Consider the following 19,439-nt stretch of genomic DNA (forward strand, 5'->3'; position numbering starts at 1 on the left):
AAGCATTTGAAGGAGATCAGGAAGCAAGTCCTTTAGATATTTTGAAGGAAGAATGTTCCAGCAAGGGGAAATAGCAATTGAGAAGGCCCTGAGGAGGGAGCTTACTTAGTACATTCTAACACATTCTTTGAATAGCTAGGAGTCTAGCATGGTGTGGAACAAGAATGGTGTAGGATGTTTGTAAGGGTATTGGCTTTTACTGTGAATGAAGTGGGAAACCTTTTGAAATTTTTGAGGATATTCTTTTATTTATTTATTTATTTATTATTATTGTACTTTAAGTTTTAGGGTACATGTGCACAATGTGCAGGTTAGTTACATATGTATACATGTGCCATGCTGCTGTGCTGCACCCACTAACGCATCATCTAGCGTTAGGTATATCTCCCAATGCTATCCCTCCCCCTTCCCCCCACCCCACAACAGTCCCCAGAGTGTGATGTTCCCCTTCCTGTGTCCATGTGTTCTCATTGTTCAATTCCCACCTATGAGTGAGAATATGCGGTGTTTGGTTTTTTGTTCTTGCGATAGTTTACTGACAATGATGATTTCCACTTTCATCCATGTCCCTACAAAGGACATGAACTCATCATTTTTTATGGCTGCATAGTATTCCATGGTGTATATGTGCCACATTTTCTTAATCCAGTCTATCATTGTTGGACATTTGGGTTGGTTCCAAGACTTTGCTATTGTGAATAATGCTGCAATAAACATACGTGTGCATGTGTCTTTATAGCAGCATGATTTATAGTCCTTTGGGTATATACCCAGTAACGGGATGGCTGGGTCAAATGGTATTTCTAGTTCTAGATCCCTGAGGAATCGCCACACTGACTTCCACAATGGTTGAACTAGTTTACAGTCCCACCAACAGTGTAAAAGTGTTCCTATTTCTCCACATCCTCTCCAGCACCTGTTGTTTCCTGACTTTTTAATGATTGCCATTCTAACTGGTGTGAGATGGTATCTCATTGTGATTTTGATTTGCATTTCTCTGATGGCCAGTGATGGTGAGCATTTTTTCATGTGCTTTTTGGCTGCATAAATGTCTTCTTTTGAGAAGTGTCTGTTCATGTCCTTTGCCCACTTTTTGATGGGGTTTGTTTTTTTTCTTGTAAATTTGTTTGAGTTCATTGAGTTCATTGTAGATTCTGGATATTAGCCCTTTGTCAGATGAGTAGGTTGCGAAAATTTTCTCCCATTTTGTAGGTTGCCTGTTCACTCTGATGGTAGTTTCTTTTGCTGTGCAGAAGCTCTTTGGTTTAATGAGATCCCATTTGTCAATTTTGGCTTTTGTTGCCATTGCTTTTGGTGTTTTAGACATGAAGTCCTTGCCCATGCCTATGTCCTGAATGGTAATGGCTAGGTTTTCTTCTAGGGTTTTTATGGTTTTAGGTCTAACGTTTAAGTCTTTAATCCATCTTGAATTGACTTTTGTATAAGGCATAAGGAAGGGATCCAGTTTCAGCTTTCTACATATGGCTAGCCAGTTTTCCCAGCACCATTTATTAAATAGGGAATCCTTTCCCCATTGCTTGTTTTTCTCAGGTTTGTCAAAGATCAGATAGTTGTAGATATGCGGCGTTATTTCTGAGGGCTCCGTTCTGTTCCATTGATCTATATCTCTGTTTTGGTACCAGTACCATGCTGTTTTGGTTACTGTAGCCTTGTAGTATAGTTTGAAGTCAGGTAGTGTGATGCCTCCAGCTTTGTTCTTTTGGCTTAGGATTTACTTGGCGATGCGGGCTCTTTTTTGGTTCCATATGAACTTTAAAGTAGTTTTTTCCAATTCTGCGAAGAAAGTCATTGATAGCTTGATGGGGATGGCACTGAAACTGTAAATTACCTCGGGTAGTATGGCCATTTTCACGATATTGATTCTTCCTACCCATGAGCATGGAATGTTCTTCCATTTGTTTGTATCCTCTTTTATTTCCTTGAGCAGTGGTTTGTAGTTCTCCTTGAAGAGGTCCTTCACATCCCTTGTAAGTTGGATTCCTAGGTATTTTATTCTCTTTGAAGCAATTGTGAATGGGAGTTCACTAATGATTTGGCTCTCTGTTTATCTGTTGTTGGTGTATAAGAATGCTTGTGATTTTTGTACATTGATTTTGTATCCTGAGACTTTGCTGAAGTTGCTTATCAGCTTAAGGAGATTTTGGGCTGAGACAATGGGGTTTTCTAGATATATAATCATGTCATCTGCAAACAGGGACAATTTGACTTCTTCTTTTCCTAATTGAATACCCATTATTTCCTTCTCCTGCCTAATTGCCCTGGCCAGAACTTCCAACTCTATGTTGAATAGGAGTGGTGAGAGAGGGCATCCCTGTCTTGTGCCAGTTTTCAAAGGGAATGCTTCCAGTTTTTGCCCATTCAGTATGATATTGGCTGTGGGTTTGTCATAGATAGCCCTTATTATTTTGAGATACGTCCCATCAATACCTAATTTATTGAGAGTTTTTAGCATGAAGGGTTGTTGAATTTTGTCAAAGGCCTTTTCTGCATCTATTGAGATAATCATGTGGTTTTTGTGTTTGGTTCTGTTTATATGCTGGATTACATTTATTGATTTGCGTATATTGAACCAGCCTTGCATCCCAGGGATGAAGCCCACTTGATCATGGTGGATAAGCTTTTTGATGTGCTGCTGGATTCTGTTTGCCAGTATTTTATTGAGGATTTTTGCATCAATGTTCATCAGGCTATTGGTCTAAAATTCTCTTTTTTGGTTGTGTCTCTGCCTGGCTTTGGTATCAGGATGATGCTGGCCTCATAAAATGAGTTAGGGAGGATTCCGTCTTTTTTCTATTGATTGGAATAGTTTCAGAAGGAATGGTACCAGTTCCTCCTTGTACCTCTGGTAGAATTCAGCTGTGAATCCATCTGGTCCTGGACTCTTTTTGGTTGGTAAGCTATTGATTATTGCCACAATTTCAGCTCCTGTTATTGGTCTATTCAGAGATTCAACTTCTTCCTGGTTTAATCTTGGGAGGGTGTGTGTGTCGAGGAATTTATCCATTTCTTCTAGATTTTCTAGTTTATTTGCGTAGAGGTGTTTGTAGTGTTCTCTGATGGTAGTTTGTATTTCTGTGGGATCGGTGGTGATATCTCCTTTATCATTTTTTATTGTGTCTATTTGATTCTTCTCTCTTTTTTTCTTTATTAGTCTTGCTAGCGGTCTATTAATTTTGTTGATCCTTTCAAAAAACCAGCTCCTGGATTCATTAATTTTTTGAAGGGTTTTTTGTGTCTCTATTTCCTTCAGTTCTGCTCTGATTTTAGTTATTTCTTGCTTTCTGCTAGCTTTTGAATGTGTTTGCTCTTGCTTTTCTAGTTCTTTTAATTGTGATGTTAGGGTGTCAATTTTGGATCTTTCCTGCTTTCTCTTGTGGGCATTTAGTGCTATAACTTTCCCTCTACACACTGCTTTGAATGCATCCCAGAGATTCTGGTATTTTGTGTCTTGGTTCTCGTTGGTTTCAAAGAACATCTTTATTTCTGCCTTCATTTCGTTATGTACCCAGTAGTCATTCAGGAGCAGGTTGTTCACTTTCCATATACTTGAGCGGTTTTGAGTGAGATTCTTAATCCTGAGTTCTGGTTTGATTGCACTGTGATCTGAGAGATAGTTTGTTGTAATTTCTGTTCTTTTACATTTGCTGAGGAGAGCTTTACTTCCGAGTGTGTGGTCAATTTTGGAATAGGTGTGGTGTGGTGCTGAAAAAAATGTATATTCTGTTTATTTGGGGTGGAGAGTTCTGTAGATGTCTATTAGGTCTGCTTGGTGCAGAGCTGAGTTCAATTCGTGGGTATCCTTGTTGACTTTCTGTCTCGTTGATCTGTCTAATGTTGACAGTGGGGTGTTAAAGTCTCCCATTATTAATGTGTGGGAGTCTAAGTCTCCTTGTAGGTCAGTCAGGACTTGCTTTATGAATCTGGGTGCTCCTGTATTGGGTGCATATATATTTAGGATGGTTAGCTCTTCTTGTTGAGATCCCTTTACCATTATGTAATGGCCTTCTTTGTCTCTTTTGATTTTTGTTGGTTTAAAGTCTGTTTTATCAGAGACTAGGATTGCAACCCCTGCCTTTTTTTGTTTTCCATTTGCTTGGTAGATCTTCCTCCATCCTTTTATTTTGAGCCTATGTGTGTCTCTGCACATGAGATGGGTTTCCTGAATACAGCACACTGATGGGTCTTGAGTCTTTATCCAATTTGCCAGTCTGTGTCTTTTAATTGGAGCATTTAGTCCATTTACATTTAAAGTTAATATTGTTATGTGTGAATTTGATCCTGTCATTATGATGTTAGCTGGTTATTTTGCTCGTTAGTTGATGCAGTCAGTTTCTTCCTAGTCTCGATGGTCTTTACATTTTGGCATGATTTTGTAGCGGCTGGTACCGGTTGTTCCTTTCCATGTTTAGCGCTTCCTTCAGGAGCTCTTTTAGGGCAGGCCTGGTGGTGACAAAATCTCTCAGCATTTGCTTGTCTGTAAAGGATTTTATTTCTCCTTCACTTATGAAGCTTAGTTTGGCTGGATATGAAATTCTGGGTTGAAAATTCTTTTCTTTAAGAATGTTGAATATTGGCCCCCACTCTCTTCTGGCTTGTAGAGTTTCTGCCAAGAGATCCGCTGTTAGTCTGATGGGCTTCCCTTTGTGGGTAAGCTGACCTTTCTCTCTGGCTGCCCTTAACATTTTTTCCTTCATTTCAACTTTGGTGAATCTGACAATTATATGTCTTGGAGTTGCTCTTCTCGAGGAGTATCTTTGTGGCGTTCTCTGTATTTCCTGAATCTGAATGTTGGCCTGCCTTGCTAGATTGGGGGAAGTTCTCCTGGATAATATCCTGCAGAGTGTTTTCCAACTTGGTTCCATTCTCCCCGTCACTTTCAGGTACACCAATCAGACGCAGATTTGGTCTTTTCACATAGTCCCATATTTCTTGGAGGCTTTGCTCGTTTCTTTTTATTCTTTTTTCTCTAAACTTCCCTTCTCGCTTCATTTCATTCATTTCATCTTCCATCGCTGATACCCTTTCTTCCAGTTGATTGCATTGGCTCCTGAGGCTTCTGCATTCTTCACGTAGTTCTCGAGCCTTGGTTTTCAGTTCCATCAGCTCCTTTAAGCATTTCCCTGTATTGGTTATTCTAGTTATACATTCTTCTAAATTTTTTTCAAAGTTTTCAACTTCTTTGCCTTTGGTTTGAATATCCTCCCGTAGCTCGGAGTAATTTGATCGTGTGAAGCCTTCTTCTCTCAGCTCGTCAAAGTCATTCTCCGTCCAGGTTTGTTCCGTTGCTGGTGAGGAACTGCGCTCCTTTGGAGGAGGAGAGGCACTCTGCTTTTTAGAGTTTCCAGTTTTTCTGCTGTTTTTTCTCCATCTTTGTGGTTTTATCTACTTTTGGTCTTTGATTATGGTGATGTACAGATGGGTTTTTGGTGTGGATGTCCTTTCTGTTTGTTAGTTTTCCTTCTAACAGACAGGACCCTCAGCTGCAGGTCTGTTGGAGTACCTGGCTGGCCGTGTGAGGTGTCAGTCTGCCCCTGCTGGGATGTGCCTCCCAGTTAGGCTGCTCGGGGGTCAGGGGTCAGGGACCCACTTGAGGAGGCAGTCTGCCCGTTCTCAGATCTCCAGCTGTGTGCTTGGAGAACCACTGCTTTCTTCAAAGCTGTCAGACAGGGACATTTAAGTCTGCAGAGGTTACTGCTGTCTTTTTGTTTGTCTGTGCCCTGCTCCCAGAGGTGGAGCCTACAGAGGCAGGCAGGCCTCCTTGAGCTGTGGTGGGCTCCACCCAGTTCGAGCTTCCTGGCTGCTTTGTTTACCTAAGCAAGCCTGGGCAATGGCGGGCGCCCCTCCCCGAGTCTCACTGCCGCCTTGCAGTTTGATCTCAGACTGCTGTGGTAGCAATCGGTGAGACTCCGTGGGCGTAGGACCCTCTGAGCCAGGTGCGGGATATAATCTCCTGGTGTGCCGTTTTTTAAGCCCGTCGGAAAAGCGCAGTATTCGGGTGGGAGTGACCCACTTTTCCAGGTGCCGTCTGTCACCCCTTTCTTTGACTAGGAAAGGGAACTCCGTGACCCCATGCGCTTCCCGAGTGAGGCAAGGCCTCGCCCTTCTTTGGCTCGTGCACGGTGCGCGCACCCACTGACCTGCACCCACTGTCTGGCACTCCCTAGTGAGATGAACCCGGTACCTCAGATGGAAATGCAGAAATCACCCGTCTTCTGCGTTGCTCACACTGGGAGCTGTAGACTGGAGCTGTTCCTGTTCGGCCATCTTGGCTCCCCTCCCGCCTTTGGAAATTTTTATGCCGTGTAGTTATGCAATCTAGTTTTCAGTATCACTTTGGCTGCAGTGTTGACAAAAGACTGTGGATTGGAAGCAGATAGTTTGCTAATTGCAGAAGTAAGCAAGATAATTGATGATAGTGTCTTTTACTAGAGTAGTAGCAATGGAGGTAGTGATGATAATGAGACCTTGGGTGTATTTTGATGAAGAACCAACAGGATTGCTTGACATATTGAATGTAGGGTATGAGTGGAAAAAAAAGGAGTTGGAGATCATTGTTAAGATGTTTCGTCTAAGCAACTGAAAGCATGGTATTGCCACTCAGTACAGTGAAGTGGACTACAGGAGAAACTTTTCAAGGGGAGATTTGGAATTAGGTTTTAGACATGTCAAATTTGCTGTTTTTGTTAGATACTCCAGTTTATGTCATTGATTATACATCCATGCCAAGTAGGCATTTCTTAAGTTTAGGAAAGAAGTCTAGATTTGAGGTATAAATTTGGAAGTCTGTCAGCATATATCCTGTATTAGACCATAGTCTGAATGAGTTCACCAAAGGAAGAGTGTACCCAGTGAAGAGAATTCTGAGGACTGAGTCCTGGAGATGCTTACAGAATAAGGGTTTCAGAGCAAAGGAAGCAGCAAATGAGACTGAGGAAAGACAGCCACTTAAGAGGAGGAAGATGAAGAGATTAGGATGTCCTGGGACCCAAAAGAAGAACATGTTTTCAGGAGGAAGGAGTGATCAGATGTGTTAAATGTTACGTTTATGGCTTCTCTTCTGAGTAGGAAGTAAGATCGTATTTTGAAAGTGTGAACGAGTGAGATTGAGATAAAGAGAGATAAATAAATGAAAAGCTCCTGTGCTTGGGAGTCAGCACAGACAGACCTGGCTTCTAGTCTTAGCTTAGTAGCTTGACTAGGTAAGGGTTAGTGTGTACATTTAAGTATACCTACCAGGCAAGGAAGAAGGCCTGGGAAAGATTTGAAACAACCATCCTAAGAAATTGAAGAGTGACCTAAGTAGCGATGGATGAAAGAGGCCTCAGAAGATTCAACTGAGATTTTAGGAAGATTCCAATGGTGTTAGTCAATATGTTTGTGTAAATTTATCTTTAGATGTGAAATATAGAGTTAAGTGGGTAGAGATGGACTTGTCCCAATACCGCGAATGAGAGAGGCAGAAGAAAGACTGGAGTCCAAAGTGATTATATCATGACGGAAGTCAAAGGAGTTCATTTGGCCTTCATCTAAGGACTATTTGGAACAGGAGCATCAAGAACAAAATATCAAACACAATACTCGAGAAAGGTGCAATAATGTTTGTAGTTAACAGAGAACAACGGTGCTTTCATCTCCATCAAGGTGAGAAATCTTCAAAAAAAGGAATAGAAATCAAGGAACAGAAGACAGTCTGACAGTTGGAGAATGGAAGAAGTATTAGAAGTCATTATCTGGGCCAGTGCTCAAGTTTTCAAGAAACAAAAGTTAGAGCCCAAAATTTAGAGCTTGATAAGTGTGACATCTCTCCTCTGGCAGGAAAAAAAAAAGTATAGATTGCCAACATATAGCTTGTTGAGACAGTGGAAAAGTAAATAATAATCACTGGTAATCATTGTTTAATTTGTAAAAGTGTGTCATATCACCAATCATCAGGGAAATGCAAATCAAAACCACAATGTGATATCATCTGTATTAGTTCATTCTATAAAGAACTGCCCAAGACTGGGTAATTTATAAAGAAAAGAGGTTTATTTGACTCACGGTTCTGCATGGCTGGGGAGGCTTCAGGAAACTTACAGTCATGATTGAACGGGGAAGAGGCATGTTTTGTGTGGTGTCAGGCGAAGAAAGAGCGAGTGTGTGAAGAGGAACTGTCAGACACTTATAAAACCATCAGATCTCCTAAGAATTGACTCACTATCACAAGAACAGCATGGGGGACATTGCCCCCTGATCCAGTCACCTCCCAGCAGGTCTCTCCCTCGACATGTAGGGATTATGGGGATTACAATTCAAGATGAGACTTGGGTGGGGACCTAACCATATCATCATCTCACCCCAGTTACAATGGCTTTTATCAAAAAAACAAAAAAAATCACAGATGCTAAAGGGAACTCTCCTATGCTTTTGGTGGGAATGTAAATCAGTATAGCCACTATAGAAAACCATATGAAAGTTCCTCAAAAACTAAAAATAGAACTACCATATATATATATCCAAAACAAAGGAAATCATCATATCGAGGAGACATCTACACCCTTAGGTTTATTGCAGCACTATTCACAACAGCCAAAATATGTAATCAACCTAGGTGCCCATCAATGAATGAAAGGATAAATATGATATATGTACAGGGTGGAATATTATGTAGCCATAAAAAGAATGAAATGTCATTTGCAGCAACATTGATGGAAATGGAACCCATTATGTTAAGTGAAATAAGCCAGGCACAGAAAGACAAATATTGCACATTTTTGTTCTTATGTGGGAGCTAAAAAACAGGATTGCATCAAGATAGACAGTAGATTGGTTGTTCCTAGAGGCTGGGAATGGTAGGGGGATGGGGAGATGGAGTTGATTAATAGGTACAGAAGTACAGTTGTAATAAGACCTAGTGTTAGATAGTTCAGTAGGGTGACTATAGTTAACAACCATCTGCTGTGTATTTTAAAATAGCTGGAAGAGAAGAATTTGAATGTCTCCAGCATAAAGAAAAGTTAAAGGTTGGAGGTGATGAATATCCCCATTACCCTGATTTGGTCATTACACATATGGAATGTGTCAAAACAACACATGTACCCCGAAAATGTATACAACTATTATGTATCAAAAAAAACATGTGCCAAAGTAACATTTCTCTACCCTCTTCCCGTTTCCCCCACCTGATACATGTCTTCCTCTAGGTCTCATTTATAGCTCTGGGTGGATGGAGGAAATGGTTTAGACAGAATGTGTCTTGATTTCAACTAGCCTTGTGGTCAATTTGGAGAAAATAATGTGAGCAGAGTACCTAGTGAAGTAGATAGTAGGTTGTTTGAAGATGGGAGGCAGTTTTGTGAAGTAGAAATGACCTTTAGTATTGAACTTAGATGTGGGATCAGTTGGTGCAGGGATTAAAGGAGATGACACTCATGGTGTTCTTGATCATTAAGGGTAGAAATTTTCTTTTTCTCCTCTTGTTTGCCCTCTCCTACACCTCATTCCCTCAAATAACCTAATTACTACAAAACATTGAGAGGGTCAAATGAAAGGAGAACTTTAGATCATGTGTAGTAGAGGGTGAATGATAAATTGGAGAGGATTGGGAAAATAAAATATTAAAAAGACTATTCCTCTGCCTCAAGAAATAAAATCCCATTCCCAATTCTTCTTTCTATGAAAGAAATTAGATTTAAAAGTTCGTTATTTACTATTTTACCGTGGATAAATATATGTAAATTTGTATTTCAAAAGCTTTTCCATGGAAAAAAATACATTGTATCCCCAAGCATTTCTAGAACTCTTCATAATTATGATCAACAAATGGATTTTTTAAAAGGCATCACATTGTTTTAGTCACTGTTTTACTACTGTTATTTTTAAGTTTTTGTTTTGATATGTTGCTTTTAACTGTAATTAAAAATTATTGGCATCTGTGTTTACTTTTTAGCTTGCGCATACCTTATCTTCATAGCAGAAACTAATTAGTATGTGAAATACTGTACCATTAAATATGCATTAATGGGAAGAAATTCTAATCTGATCAGCTGTAAAATATGTTAGAAAATACATTTTGGTATGTACATGGTGTTCATTCCAGTTCCATTCTCATAACAAATACTGTTTTTGCTTTTGCCTCCATTCGTCTTTACTTGGTTCCTTGGATGTGGTCAGATTACAAATTTAGGGGGTAGAAAAGTCTTCCCTCATGAAAGTTACTAAGTGATTTAGAAAAATAACTATTATGTGTGATAAGCCTGTTTTAACAAAATGGAATGTAATATCCCACTGAAAATTTTCAAAGCACTAGAATATCTTTTCTATTTCCGAATAAATTTCATACATACTTTTCTTTAGTCTTTTCCTCATTTATTGACCCAGGTCACTTAACATCTTAAACCATAACAGGTAAATGTTATCTTCTGTGAATTTCTTTCTGAACTGCCTATAAAAATGTCTGTGATTCACTCTCATGTTGGAGGCATGTAACTTTTATATTATCACTGTTAACTTTATATCTCAGAACTATCCCCTTTTCTTGTTCCGTTGCCACCATAGTAGTCCAAGCCATCCTCACTTCTCTCTTGGGATACTGTAATGCTTTCCTAATTGATCCTTCTTAGAAGAACATGAGTAGACTTTTACAAACATTATGTCACCCCCACCCCATCACTTTCTCTGTGTCCCACACCATCACAATACCCAACTTACACTCTTCCAATAGCATTGGCTTTCCCTTACAGCCCCATTGACAATAGTGGATAACCTCCACTTTTTCCTTAATATCACTTATCAGAAAGAGTAATTATTTAAGTTGGATAATTTACTTGTTTGTGTTTTCCACTAGCCTGTGAACTCCATGAGCAATGGAGTCTTATCTTTTTTATTAAGTTACTTTATACCAGCACTGTTCTTAGCAATTAGTGAGTGCACATCAGCAGTTTTTTTTTTTAAGTGAATGGACTTGGTTCAGTATATCACAAAATAGCCACTTGTATAATGCTTAATTATGTGTTTCATATTCCCTCTGTGGTGCTCATTAACTGTAGTATCCCCTTCTCTGGTTTTTCCCATTAACACTGATCACCATGTAAGCAGGGTTACAGCTCCATGAGAGCAGAGAATTTTGTCTATTTGTTCAGTGTCCTGTCTCTGATATGCAGATGAATACCCAGAAGATACTTGTTGCATATGTGTTGAAGGAGTCGGTGGGTCGGTGGGTGGGTGGGTGGATGGATGGATGGATGGATGAATGAACTCTTGCACACTTGACACCTTGGAATTCTTTCCTATGATACACAATTCAGTTCAATAGACATTTATTAAGTATCTGCTGTCTGCTTACCATTATGTTAGGCACAGTGTATATGGAAATCGGTAAGTTCTGGTGTCATTTCTGATTTATTTTGTTTTACAATGTTTGCTATTCTAATTAATGTAGGAACTATAGTACGATATGACACTGGCTTTCAAATTGAGCACTGAAAACTGACTCCTATAAAACAAATAAGACTGAGATGATTTCATGTTTATGCTTTCCTTCACTTGTTGTTAATTATACTTTCTGTTCAGATACAATTGATCTGACCTTCGAATGGTTGTGGGATCTTAGCTTCTTTGATTAATCTAGTTATCATTATCTTTTGAGTTTAAGGTCAAATATTTTTATAAAGATAACAAATATAATGCAGTGTCCTGTTGTTTTGCTTTTCATGTCTTTCTTATATCTAATTTTGATTTTCTGACAGTGTTAAGAAATTGATTCAGCAAGGGCTTTATTTAAGATCTTGCCAGAAATGAAGAACAGAGATGCTGTGTTAGTTTCAGCAGTTGTCTTCCTTTCGTTTCTTCTTTAAGATAGTGTTACTTTTGAAATATGAAACATTATCTCCAGTTCTCCATATGTTGAAGAAAACACTAGTTTGCTTTTGATATCAATATGAGATTTATGCCCAAAGTTGGGAAAAACATTCTTAGTTTATTTTTGGTTTGAAATACACTTACATTTTAAAATGATCACCTACAGTAGGAGGGTTGTGAGCTTTTTTTTTAAAAAAAGGAGCACATTAAACCTGTAGTCTCTGGAGCTAAGCTATGAGGACGAAAAAGCAAAAGAAGGATACAGTGGACTTTGGGGAGTTGGGGGAAAGGATGGAAGCAGGGTGAGGGATAAAAGACTACACATTGGGTACAACATATGCTTCTCAGGTGATGGGTGCACCAAAATCTCAGAAATCACCACTAAAGAACTTACACATGTAACACCACCTGTTCCCCAAAAACCTATTGAAATAAAAAAAATGTGTAACACCCACGCCCCCAACCAAAGGAAAAAAAACAACCTGTAGTCTCTGCTACTTGGGAGTCTGAAGCGGGAGGATTCCTTGATTCTCAGGAGTTTGAGCTCAGCCTGGGCAACATAGCAAGACCCTATCTCTAAAAAAATACATAAGGAAGCATATAAGGCTGGGCATGGTGCCTCACTTCTGTAATCCCAGCTACTCAGGAGGTTGAGGCAGGAGTAATGCTTGAGTCCAGGAGTTCAAGGTTACAGTGAGCTGTGATTGTACCACTGTACTCTATCCTGGGCAACAGAGCAAGAACTTGTCTTTAAAAAATAAGAAGCAAATTAAAAAGCCACAAGCAGAAAGGTATATATTTTTATATTCTGTTCTAGTTCTAAAATGTGTAATTTAGAACTAAATATTGTGTGTGTATTCTGTGTTCTAATAACTATTTATTTAAAGTAGGAGACTTTTAAATTCTTTGATATTTATTGTGAAATATATCCTTTCATCCCCCTGAATAAAATGTATTACAAACATGGAGATATTAAATTACCTTATGCTGAAATATTAGTTGATAAATCATTCCCTTCAAGGAGAAAAGCTCAATATTTAATTTTCTGTGTCCCTGATAATTTTCTGACTGATTTTTGTATCATTATTGATATACTTTGATTAAGTATGAGTGAATTTATATGAACTTATACAGTCATCTGAATTAAATAATTTGAGTTTTTTTATATTTTGGTGGAGAGAATACTGAGTGGTAAAGGAAGCATGCCACTATGTTTTAAAATCTTTTTCGATCTCTGGGCTTAACCTCTTCTTATTTTAGAGAAATAGTGAAATTATTATTATCAGTGCTCAAAACATATATTGAAGGTTTGCTTTTTTTCTTTTGTAGGATGAAGTGGCACACACTCTAACTGAAAGCAGAGTATTAAAGAACACTAGACATCCCTTTTTAACAGTAAGTGACTAGAGGACAGATGTTATAATCGTAATATTTGAAATTTAAGGAATTTTGTATTAGAAATTAAATTGTGAAAAATACTATTCATTTAGATATCCCATTTTCTTTGTGGAAAGACCGTAAGTCAAATTTCTTATAACTTATTAGAATGTATGGATTTTTACAGTATGTATGCGTTGATAATTCCTCCCATTATGCATTTATTACTTTTTTGAGAATTTTTTTTCTCCCATGAATCTCTTGCCATTAAAAACCAAAACAAACCATAGAATTAATAGATTACCTCTGGCATTTTAAGGAGACTATTGAGGAAATGGCTGATTTTTAAAAATTTCTTAAATGTGAAGATTTTATGTTTGTTTTATTGGCTTCTGATAAATATTTTAATGATCAGAAGCATTTCTTCAAATATGGAAGGCAGAAATGTTTATTGAATATATTTTATAGAAATGAGACTTCTTTGAGGGATAGAGTACTTTAAGAAATATGGGAATGCCAAATACATTAGAGGTAGGATAAGCCATGCTACGTTTTTTTCACTAGACAAAGTATAAACTGATTATATGATATGCCTACAACTTAGTTGTCTTGAAAGAAACTGGATTTTTTAGTTGTGTTCTTAGATTCCTTGTAATATAGGGATAATTGGTAAAGTTTCTGTATTTTCCTGGTTCCAATGAACTATATTGAGATGAAAAATAATAGCTAGACTTTCCAAAGTGGAACCCTTTACACTGTTTGGAATATCTGAAATAGACATTTTCAGAGCTGTCAGTAGATACCTAGACTTACTTTGCTACCTTTTTTGGTGTGTTTATTGTCTAGTGTAATAAGATAGCATTTTGGTATTTTTTAATAACCTATATATAACCTACAAAATTATATAAACCAACTCTGTTGGGTTGGGTTCTGTTGTGCATCCAATATGCAAAAAGTTATGTTGTCATTGTATTAGAAACCTGAGTGTAACAGCCGTAGCTAGATTCCTAAGGAACTTCAACTAGTGTAATTTGTTGCCCACGCTGTGAGGTTGCATGGATGAGAACCTTGAGTACTAATGCAGCTTCAAATCAATGGCAAATTAGATTGAGAAGTGCTTGTTGCAATTAAGTTTACTTTTACTTGAAATTTTAATTTTAGTTTTTCTTGTAATAATACCTATTGTGAACTAAACATTTGTTCTATGTTTCTCATAAACTGTTAAGCACTTTTAAGTAGTAAATAAACTCTTAAACAATAACAATTCTTTTCATCTTTCATGCTTACTACTTCTAAGTGTTCTATTTTTAGTACTATTATAATTATAAGAATACAGGATTATAATATAACTTTTTTCTTTTTTTTATTTCAAGTCCTTGAAATATTCCTTCCAGACAAAAGACCGTTTGTGTTTTGTGATGGAATATGTTAATGGGGGCGAGGTGAGTCAAGAAGTAAATCCAGTATTTGCATGGTAGTATTTTCATTATTTTAAAAACATTACTTTAAAATACAAGTTACAATATAGCAGTTCTCCATTTCTTGATAGGAATTTGTGTAGCTCTTAATACTATTGAACAGATGGGAGCGAAATTATTTCTGATGAGATGTATGATTGTTTTTATATAACTACATTTATGTGTTGGAAAGCATAATCATATTCTTCTTTTTCCTGTGTTTTTAAATGTAAAAAGTTTTAACAGAAGTATGATTTTTGAAATCATGTTATTAAATTTTGAAAACTAGAAATACAAGATTTATTGTTTCACAAAGTTTCTTTTCAAGTAGGCTGTGAACATTGTGAAAAGTTATTTTACCCATTCTAAACTCAGTGGAACAATAGTCCATGGGCACATTATGGCTGAGTTTTCTTCTTTGTAGTAGAGTACTATGACTATATATATGTGTGTGTGTGTGTGTGTGTGTGTGTGTATATGTGTATATATATGTATGTATATATGTATATGTATATATATGGGTGTGTGTGTGTGTATATGTGTATATATATGTATGTATATATGTATATGTATATATATGGGTGTGTGTGTGTGTGTGGGTGTGGGTGTATATATATGTGTATATGTGTATATATATGTATGTATATATGTATATGTATATATATATGTGTGTGTGTGTGTGTGTGTGTGTGGGTGTATATATATGTGTATATGTGTATATATATGTATGTATATGTATATATATGGGGGTGTGTGTGTGTGTGTATATGTGTATATATATGTATGTATATATGTATATGTATATATATGGGTGTGTGTGTAAATATATATATGTATATATATATAATTTTTTTTTTTTTGAGACGGAGTTTCGCTGTGTCGCCAGGCTGGAGTGCAGCAGCACAATCTAAGCTTACTACCACCTCTGCCTCCCGGGTTCAAGCGATTCTCCTGCCTCAGCCCCCGAGTAGCTGGGACTACAGGCGCGCACCGCCACGCCCGGCTAACTTTTGTATTTTTAGTAGAGACGGGGTTTCACCATGTTGGCCAGGATGGTCTCGATCTCCTGACCTCGTGATCCGTCTGCCTCAGCCTCCCAAAGAGCTGGGATTACAGGCATGAGCCACCACGCCCGGCCCACCATGACTATATTTAAGAGACTGACAATATTTTGGAGATAAATTTAATATTTTTATTAGCACATTTCACTCATTCCTTTATTCCTTCTCCTTTCTCTTCCTTGGTTTGGTCACAGTCAATGTGAGGGAAAAGTAAATGTACTGGAAAAGCTAACTGGAAATATTTTTATTGTGGGCTTTCTGAAATAAATTTAATTATTATATAGGGTCTTGTGTCTCATGAACTTAAAATATTCTTATTTTCCAAAATAAATAATTAAATATCCTTTATGGAATTTTTTTCCTGTAGAATTATCTGATTTGCAGGAATTAATTTGTTGCAAAACTTCATTCATTCAGGGCTTGCGTGGTGGCTCACACTTGTAATCCCAGCACTTGGGGAGGCTGAGGCGGGTGGATCACTTGAGCTCAGGAGTTTGAAACCAGCCTGGGCAACATAGTGGGAGCCTGTCTCTGCAAAAAATAAAAAACTTACCTGGACATGGTGGCACACACCCAGCTCCTATACTCCCAGCTACTGAGGAGCTGAGGCGGGAGGATCACTTGAGCCTGGGAGGTCAAGGCTGCAGTGAGCCATGGTCATGCCACTGCACTTCAGCCTGGGTGACAGAGCATTACCTTGTCTCAAAAAAAAAAAAAAAAAAAAAAATCAAAACCCAAAACTTAATTCATTAATTTGGTAAAGACATTTTGAGTGCCTAGGCAGTATAGATTTATGAAAATGTGTTAAGATATTATCCTTGCTGTGAAGGAGTATATAACTTCCCTTAGTGTATTACAAATTAGAATGCATAGTGAAAGACCTAAGTTCTAATAAAGTCATAAAAGAAAATGCTTTATGGATGATCTAGCACTTAGAGGAGGCTTAATGAGATTTCACCCAGGGAATTGATGTAAGAAGTTGTTTCAGGCAGAGAGGATGGGATGGGCAGAATCACTGGTGGGTGATAGGACAAGATAATTAAATAATAATAACCCAGGCATACAGAACTGGGACCTTGCAGTAAGATGTCTGAGAAAATACGAAGAAAATGGATGTTGTGAAACTGTAGGATTGGTACATCTTTTCTTTTGAGATGGGGTCTGGCTCTGTCATTCAGGCTGGATTGTAGTGGTGCCATCTCTGCTCACTGCATCTTCCACCTCCTAAGCTTAAGGTATCCTCCCATCACAGCCTCCTGTGTAGCTGGGACTACAGGCATGCATCACCATGCCTGGCTAATTTCTGTATTTTTTTGTAGAGATAGGGTTTTGCCATGTTGCCTAGGCTGGTCTTGAACTGTTGGCCTCAAATGATGCACCCACCTCAGCCTTTCACAGGGCTGGGATTACAGACGTGAGCCATCACACCTGGCCATATTGTTACATCTTAATGACCAATTAATTAGATCTTGATAGAAACAAAAAGGTACGGTGAAAAGTGATTTTTGGTTGGAATTTGGGAGCCTTAGCAGATACAGTGCAATTATGAAGAACATGTTAACCTTATAAATTTGGTTTTAAAAAAGTTTTTCCTAAGCTTTTAAAGTAATATATGTGTGGAACTATGATGGAGAGTGGATAAAGAGTCAAAACTGTGGATGCAGTTTTGGCATCCATTCCCATAAAGATTATAATTTAAGTTATGGAGGTGGAAATGAAATTGATGAAACCTCTTATGTCAGTATCTATCAAAATTTAAAATGCGCTTATACTTGGACTGAGCAATTTCATTTCTAAGAATTTATCCTACAGACATACAGATGCACCACAGAATGATATATAGATAAGTATACTCATTGCAGCATTGTAGTACTTTAAATGAGTATTCAGTAAGGAGTCTGCTTAAATAAAGTTACATTCATGCAGTGGAATCTCTATATCCATCTGAAAGAATGAGGCAGCCCAATATGGGCATTTATAGAAGTTAAAAAAACTAGGTGCAGACAGAGTATAAAGCATACTTCTGTTGTGTTAAAATAAAATTAGACTGTAAACATGTGTATATATGTTTGTCTAGTGATCGAGTATCTCTGAAATTATGCACTGGATATTAGTGCTTGTCTTTGGGAAAATATACTGAGTGGCTGGGGATAAGATAGGAGGAAGATTTTTCATTTGTGTATTTTTCTGTATCTTTTGTGTTTTGTGCCACGTATATGTGTTATCTAATAGTTGAAAGTAGACAGACAAATAAATGGTTGGATGAATGGATGACCAAGGGAAACAGTAAGACAGATAAAACAGTCCGCAGACAAAAACTTGGAAAAACACTATTAAATATCTCTATTTTTTAAACGGTATTATGTATTCATGTCTATAGTAACAATTTTCACATTGTTTTACAATTACCTATTTACTTGTCTATCTTTCCCATCAAAGTGTTAGCTTTCTAAGAGGCCTGTTCACGGTATAACCCTAGCATCTTATTCACTACTTGTACATAGTTGGTGCTTGACAAATATTCATTGGATTATTTGAATGAATAAGTGAACAAATGGATGAACATTCCCTCAGGGATTAGGGATAAGAGAAGTTAGCTAAAAGTGGTAAAATAGGAACTACTGAGGAGTAGGAAGAAAAATAGAAAGTGATGTAGTATACAATATTTTGTTAAAAAAGCTGAAAGTGTAAATTTAGGAGAGGATATCTTTTTATTTATAAAATACATATGTATTAAGTCTTTGTGGAAGGCACTCTGGTAGATATCTAGGGCATAGAAATCTGAATTAAACATAGATCTTGCCCTCAAAGAGTTTATAGTCTACTGGAGAAAGGGTACAAAAACAATACTAAGTGTGAAATAATTATCACTTCTATCGTGACAGATAGATAGATTGTGGGACTTTGGTGGGATGAGGGAAAGCTTCCCAGAGGGTGCTCACTGGCATCTGCACTTCTTTTCTAAACCCAGAGTACTTAGAGATGAATTAATTGATGATTATTGAAAAAAATTTTACACTAAAAGCAGATTTTCAGATTAGCCAGATGATTTTCTTTAGCATTAATACTCCTACATTATTTTTCTTGTTCAGCATATCATTGTTTTTCTTCAGAATTTCTGTTGTGGATTGGGCTATAGATAAGTACTATATTATTTAATATTTTGAAGCAAGTGAACTGATTCTCTAGGGTCTCACTCCATCACCCTGTCTGGAGTACAGTGGTGCAATCTCGGCTCACTGCAACTTCTGCCTTCTGGGCTCAAGCAATCCCCATGCCTCAGTCTCCTTAGCAGCTAGGATTATAGGTGTGCGCCACCACACTTAGCTAATTTTTGTATTTTTAGTAGAAACGGGGTTTGGCCATGTTGGCCAGGCTAGTCTTGAACTCCTGGCCTGAAGTGATCTGCCGACCTCGGCCTGCCTGTATGTGGTGTATAATTTCAACATGCGTAGATAATTACAGTGTTGGTACACACACACACACAGAGAAAATGAAAAGTTATTTATATTTAATAACTTTAGTAGGAAATAGAATTTTATATACTTAACCACAATTTTTTATTTTTTTAGATTATCAGATGTATTTTAAAATAGTTATTTAATACTTGGAGTATAGTAGGGTTATTTTAATTCTTGGTTTATCATGACTGAGGAGGAAATCTATGCTTGATGTGTTTATCCTT

General features: G+C 37.5%; 1 protein-coding gene across 10 annotated transcripts in view; it reads left to right on the plus strand.

Moving 5' to 3' along the window:
• AKT3 (AKT serine/threonine kinase 3) overlaps positions 1–19,439 on the plus strand; it is a 359,588-nt gene that overhangs the window by 234,131 nt on the left and 106,018 nt on the right. For all 10 annotated transcript variants that reach the window (XM_054550183.2, XM_024234045.3, XM_054550203.2 and 7 more), the window contains 2 exons: positions 13,189–13,254; positions 14,610–14,678. In XM_054550183.2, the coding sequence (XP_054406158.1) occupies positions 13,189–13,254; positions 14,610–14,678 (135 nt within the window). The remainder of the gene's footprint in view (positions 1–13,188; positions 13,255–14,609; positions 14,679–19,439) is intronic.

The sequence above is a fragment of the Pongo abelii genome, chromosome 1 (genome assembly GCF_028885655.2).
Source record: "Pongo abelii isolate AG06213 chromosome 1, NHGRI_mPonAbe1-v2.0_pri, whole genome shotgun sequence".
Classification (NCBI taxonomy): Eukaryota; Metazoa; Chordata; class Mammalia; order Primates; family Hominidae; genus Pongo; species Pongo abelii.